This window comes from Lipotes vexillifer, unplaced genomic scaffold (genome assembly GCF_000442215.2).
Source record: "Lipotes vexillifer unplaced genomic scaffold, Lipotes_vexillifer_v1.1 scaffold102, whole genome shotgun sequence".
Taxonomy (NCBI): Eukaryota; Metazoa; Chordata; class Mammalia; order Artiodactyla; family Lipotidae; genus Lipotes; species Lipotes vexillifer.
Genome location: NW_006786541.1, coordinates 5,237,577 through 5,244,278, shown reverse-complemented (window position 1 = coordinate 5,244,278; position 6,702 = coordinate 5,237,577). Strand labels below are relative to the sequence as shown.

The window sequence follows — 6,702 nt, the reverse complement described above, 5'->3', positions numbered from 1 at the left end:
CCCGCGTCTCCTGCATCGGCAGGCGGACTCTCAAGCACTGCGCCACCAGGGAAGCCCGAAGGGTTGGTTTTTCTCTGACATGCTGTGTTGGCGCGGGGGACACTGCCTTTCTCTGTGGGTTCGGGGGGGAAGCCTGCAGAAGCCAGGAGCTCTGCCCGGATAATGAGCCAGAGTCTCGAGAAAGGGGAGAGGGAGCCTGGAAATTAGGCAGGAAGTGGAGAAACGGGAAGGAGGGGTGGGAGAGAGGAAAGAGAAAAAAGGAGAGAGAGAAAGGGCGGGTGACCTTCAGCAGGTGACGGCTTGCTGCTGGGGGAGGGGGGTAGTTGAAGGCTAGGGCTGTGGCTGCTTCCTGGAAAGTGGCTCTCGCATGGCATGAGTTTGCAGAACAGCACTGACCGGCCAAGACCTGACCCAACAGCATCCTGTAACTCACTCACGCTGGATGCTGAGAATCTCCAGGCTGACAATGGAGGGAGGGGGAGTGACAGTGTGAGCAGGGTCAACAGCTGGGCTCCCGGGTGATTCTGAGAAGAGGGCCGACTCGTGGTGTCTGCGGCATGATCCCCTCCACCGTCCCCTGTCAAGGGAGGCGTAACCAGCTTGGGAACAGCCTTAAATGCAATACTGTGGAGCTTCGGGGCTGGTGGGGGGGCTCCTGTTTCGGGTAAGGGACTTGGGCAAATAGAGAGTCAATTACAATTTCGCCTCCACCCTCTGGGAAAGCAGAATCCCATGTGGTATTGAAGAGCGGGTAAGTGGCATGGTTAGGGCTAACGTCAGCATTGGCTGGAGGTGGCAGTCATAATGATTGGGCAACGAGGGCATTTTCTAGGACGTGGGTGAGCTATCTCCCACATCACCACGCTCCTACAACAGCAGACGGTGCTGGTTAAAGCACATACTCCCCCTGGGTGACAGATTGTCCTGCAGCAAGCAGAAGCCAGGTGAGCGGGTAGCACGGGGAGATGTACAGACAGACTGTCCGTGTGCTGGTTTAGAATATGGGTTTTAGGATCAGACAGACCTAGGGTTTGAGTCTTGTCTCTCTTTCTCATCGTGGGCAGTTACTTGACTTTTCCAAATTCAGTTTCCTCTTCTGTAAAACGCTGACAATAGTAATTCTTATTCTTAGGCCTTCTGTGAGGAGTACACGAGAAAAATCCATGCCAAGTGCTCAGCGCGGTGCCTGGCATATATAAAGTCGGGGCTCACAAATGTGTGGCTCTGATTTTTATGTTGTTACTTGCGTATATGTCTGCCCCTGGTGTCAGCTTCTTTTTCAGCTGGACCTGTTCTGTAGCTGAGTTTCTTTATACCCTTGTGATTCTGAAAGTTCCTAGCTTTTTCCCACTGATGTGCACATGCAGCCCGGGTGAGGGCCATATGGCCGGGGGCCAGGCTGGTTTTGGTAAGGCCGGCCGCCGTCCCTGCCAGCGTTTGTGTGACACAAAATGTTCCCCACGTCCTCTTGGCTTTTTCTTTAGTGATTGAAAATCTATTGTCCTTCCCTTAATCTTTCCCATTTAAGCTAGCGAAATGCTTGCTTTATTTAGCTAAGATTAGATTACCCATTTACTGTTTTTCCCCCTTCAGGGATAAATCTGGGACAGCAGGAACTGTGCCAAATCTCTGTCACACAGGATGTGAACAGCGTGCCCACAGAGTTTGTATTCCTGTTCTCACCTATTTTTGGATTTTTCTCCAGGACAAACCATGTCCTTTTGAATGGCTTCTGTGCTGTATCCCTCAGTTTACTGTTCTCAGCATTGTGTGCCAAACACCTTTTTTTCCTGATCAGTAGAAGTCTTGTAAGGAGTGTGTTCTATCAGAGACCCTTCTGCAGAATAGATAATATTCTATGCCTGGATCTCAGTGGTGGTTTCACCAGGTAATGTGTATACAAATGTTTTGATTGTGCAATACTCACTTAAGATTTGTTGTACCTCAATTTAGGAAAAAAATCAAATTTTAAAGTATGCTGTAAGTTAGGCCTTGCCCTACTTTAAGACAGCTTTCTGGGGAGTCTGAGGGAAAGCTCGCTTGTTAAAGAGTCATCATTATTATTTCAGGGCTAATGTAAACTTCCAGCCAGTGGCAGAACCCGTGGGGACAGTAAGAATGTGCGTTCGCTGTAGAGATTTAAAAGCAGTAATAAAACCCCACTGAAAAGTCAGTCTTCCTTCATTATTCTAAGTACATCGATGATAACACACCCTTCCTCCCTTGGTGTACTGCTCCCCAGCTCTGGTCTACCCTTGGTCTGCCACTGCTTACAGCTTCAGAAGTTGAGGGGGCTAAAGTTTCAAGGATCTGCTTTGAATATTTGGTGGAAAAGACGTTTGGAATGTGTATAAGTAGCCAGAGCTTGTTGGGGAGAACTTCTCAGGTTAAAGATGAGGCACGGCCATACTTAGAGAAGGACCTAAAGTAGAATAGTCTCCTCCCAGTTAATGAGCAGAATTTGATAAACTTCATTGTCAGGAAATTTATTATACTCTCATCTGTAACATTTCTAGGGCAGTTTTGGTTGTGATGGGCACTACGTTTTCATTAATATTTTCCACTTTGTTCAAAGAAATGTGTCCAGATTTTATATTACTTTAAAAAAGCATTTATTTGTTTGTTTGGCTGCATTGGGTCTTAGTTGCGGCACGCAGGATATTCATTGCAGCGTGCGGGATCTTTTGTTGCGGGGCGCCGGCTTCTCCCTAGTCGTGGCACATGGGCAGTAGAGCACGCGGGCTTAGTTGCCCCGCAGCGTGTGGGATTTTAGTTCTCCGACCAGGGATCGAACCTGCATCCCCTGCATTGGAAGGCGGATTCTTAACCTCTGGACCACCAGGGAAGTCCCTTATGTTACTTACTTTAGGTAGACTTCTAAATTTTTATACACACACACACACACACACACACACACACACAGCAAAGTGTACAAATCTTAAGTGCACAGCTTGATACATGAATTGGTTTCCTATTGAAACTGTAACAGTTTACCACAGTTAGAGGCTTAAAGCATCATGGATTTATCATTTTTAGTTCTGGAGGTCAGAAGTCCTAAAATCAAGGTGTTGGCAGGGCTGGCTTCCTTTTGGGAGCTCTAGAGGAGAATCCATTTCCTAGCCTTTGTTCCCTTCTAGAGACTGACTGTATTCCTTGGCTCATGGCCCCATCCTCCAGCTTCAAAGCCAGCATTGTAGCATCTCCTAGTCTTTGTCTGTTTCTGACTCTAACCCTACTTCTTCCTTCTAATACAAGCCCAACTAGATAATCCAGGATAACCTCCCCATTTTCAAGATCACTAACTTAATCACGGCTGCGAAGTTCCTTTATCCATGTAAGGCAACATATTCACAAATTTCAGAGATTAGGATGTGGACACCATTGGGGGACTGTTATTCTGATTTTCACAATGTAGTTTTACAAGTGAACACACCCGTGTACACACCATCCCAGTTAATTTATAGGATATTACAGAATTCCAGACCCTCTTGATGATTCAGAAAATAATCCCAAGAAATTTGTAGTATCACAGGCCACTGATTTAGAGTATTGATTAACATTATTTAGAACCATAAATTTTCACAAGACATCTGAGCCTGGGCTGATGAAATGCTTTAAAAAATAAATAAATAAATCTTGGGGCTTCCCTGGTGGCACAGTGGTTGAGAGTCCGCCTGCCGATGCAGGGGACACGGGTTCGTGCACCGGTCCAGGAAGATCCCGCACGCTGCGGAGCGGCTGGGCCCGTGAGCCACGGCCGCTGAGCCTGTGCGTCCGGAGCCTGTGCTCCACAACGTGAGAGGCCACAGTGAGAGGCCCACGTACCACCAAAAAAAAGAAAAAAAAAAAAAAATCTTGAATGGCTTTATCCAGGATATTCATCTATAAATACGCACCAGTAAATTTGACATTTTGAGCTTTGTTTGGACCCTGGCAAGTGGGTGTATAAAACCCATGGGTGTCACATAGACTTGAATTCACTAGTGCTGGAGTTGCTTGCTGTACGTTCTCCAGCCAACTTGGGATCCATAGATTAAATATTGGTGTCTGTCTGTTTTAGGAACGCCATCAGCTTCAACTCCAGCTCCTGGAGCATGAAACAGAAATGTCAACGGAAATTACCAATTCTGACAAAGAAAGGTAAGATGTAATGCCCTTTGTCTTGTAATGGATTTAGATGGTGGACGCGCTGTGTTTTTGTGGGCTCACTTGGTTCTTGCATTGTCATTCGTTTGGTCGTCACCCATTGCAGACTGATAAATGCAAAACATTGGACTGGGAGCTTCCAACGTGGAGCTTCCAGCCACATCTTACAACCCAGGGCTGGTTGTTAGTGCAGTGGAACACGTCAAAGCCTGTCACAAGTACCAGAGTTCAGTCTATAAATGTTCTCCATAACCTTGAGCTCCACAGGATGCACCTTGTTGATGAGAAAACTCAAGAGTGACTAATACCATTGCCATGGAAACTAATTTTACAATGTCTTTGTTTCCAAACATTCCTCAATGAAACCTTGCCTTGTCCTCTGGCTATGAGTGTATAAAGCCCTGCATGGGAAATGCACGAGCAGTCCACGGCCTCTTCTGGAAACCAGAAGGCAGCGAGGCCACGCACGGCCCTCTAGTGAAGGAAAACAAGGCTGGGATGCTTTGAGCATTTGAGCAAGTTACTTAACAACCCTGAGATTCTTTGCTTCTCTGTAAAATGGGAATTCTTCTTTCAAGTGGGGAGAGTTGTAATGATGTGAACAGTGCGCATCTCATTGGGGTATTACTGTGAGGGAACTGCTGGGTGTACTGCCTGCCATAGTATGTGCTGAAAAGATACCTGTTCTCCTTCCTCTTGTGCAACTTCAGAGTTTGCAGAGTTATAGGGATCTTCCCTAGTCTTTAACATAGCGCTGAGGAGGGACCTGGCAGAGATGGGAAGTGGTAAGCAGACCACCACACCCTTCGTCCGTGCTCCAGTCCAGTGGCCCCAGAGGACTGTAGAGTCCATCTGCTGGTTCCTTTGGTTTATTTGAACCAAGTAAAGTCTAAGGATAATTTGTGCTTTTTTTTTTTTTCAAAGTATGAAATGTTTTATGAGGTGGTCTGCTCTGTTTTGATGGAGAGAGGGTCTTGCAGCATCTTTCCCATTTCCTCAAAATAAATGATGTATGGAACAGTGGTAATTCCTGACTTTCCAGGACTCTGCCACTTGATTCCAGATACTTTGTTGTGTTGCCAGAATCTTCTCCTTCTCTGTTTTCCTAATCGTGGTAATTACTGGGTGTTCCAATGCTGTATTAACCCAAAAAGAAAAAGCCTCTTATATCTGTAAGTGGTGCAAAAAAATTCTCTCTCAGCCCCTGGAAAGTATAGTAACTGTCCTTATACAGGACAAAACTTGCAAGTGGGAACTTGAAACATGGTCCTATCTTCCTTCTACAGCGGGCTGGTCGATTGGTAGTTAATAAACTAGGATACACACGAAGTAGGAAGAGTGCATCTTGTTCTGGGCAGTATTCCCTTCAGGCGGTGACTCTGGGTGCTGCTCTTGTTGCTTTGCTGGAGGATTCACTTGCTCTTTCTTCTATTTGTATTAGGTATCAGCGGCTGGAGGAGGCATCGGCCAGCCTCCGGGAGCGGATCCGACACCTAGATGACATGGTGCATTGCCAGCAGAAGAAAGTCAAGCAGATGGTTGAGGAGGTAAGCCCCTGTCAAAGGGCTTGGGCCCGGGATTGCTTCCTGTGGTGGGAACACTTCAGCCCTAGAGCCAGATACGACTCTCAGCTCCATCTTCTGTGGCTCACAGTGAACTAGCTCAGGCCACTGCCATCTTGGCCCAGAGGAGAAGGTCCTCATATGTCCCCTGTGGACTGGTGATGATCCCTCTAAAAGAGGGCCGTCCCCAGATGAAAGGGTTACAGTCAAGAAAGCTGGAAGGCGCGGTTCATAAGCTCACTCACCTACACAGGACAGCAGTACCCTTTATGGGTGCCTACAGCTCAGGGACCAAAGGGCGTGACAAGAACAGTTCACTTCGGCTCAAGCCTCTGCACCCCGGGACCTGCCTGCCTCTCCCCTGCTCCTGCTCGTGTCCTTTCTCCACGTCTGGTGTGTCTCTGTCATTCCCTTTCCCTGTCTGTCCCTTCTTCGTTTTTTCTCTTTCCTACTATCCTTTTTCACCTTAGCTGCCTGTGTAACGTGAAAGCAAGTTTTAGGCTTACTGTATGCTGGACATAGTTTACTATCCTGTTTTTCTAAATGAAAAAACAGGTAAGTTGAACTTTTATATTTCTCTAAGAGGAAAAGGGTTTCTTTTAACTTGTGTCACTGTACCTGTCTCTCTCATGGTGATGCTCCATAGGAGAAAGTCCATGCTGTGTACAGCTAATCACATTATTAGTGTATTTTTCTTGCTCGATTAAAAAATCAGATGGAAGTAAGAACAGTTAGTACTAACAAGGTGATAAGTATTCCCTAGGGACTAATTCTCTAACTTGCAAAGAAAAGGTTGCAATTTAATTAGACATTTGGTTGGCAGTGGAAAAACTGGAAAAAAAATTATATTAAGCACAACTCTGAAAATGTATCTGTTAATGTATTATTAAAATTAAAAGTATATCTACTTCTAATAAATAATTTACACATATGATAGACAAATAGAAGATTAAACGTATATCTTTTTTTTTTTTTTTTGCGGTACGCGGGCCTC

At 46.0% G+C, this 6,702-nt stretch overlaps 1 protein-coding gene across 2 annotated transcripts in view; it reads left to right on the top strand.

The window, feature by feature from the left end:
• MYZAP (myocardial zonula adherens protein) overlaps positions 1-6,702 on the top strand; it is a 103,668-nt gene that overhangs the window by 43,570 nt on the left and 53,396 nt on the right. For both annotated transcript variants that reach the window (XM_007458911.1, XM_007458912.1), the window contains exons 9-10: positions 4,061-4,140; positions 5,588-5,693. In XM_007458911.1, coding sequence (XP_007458973.1) covers positions 4,061-4,140; positions 5,588-5,693 — 186 coding nt within the window. The remainder of the gene's footprint in view (positions 1-4,060; positions 4,141-5,587; positions 5,694-6,702) is intronic.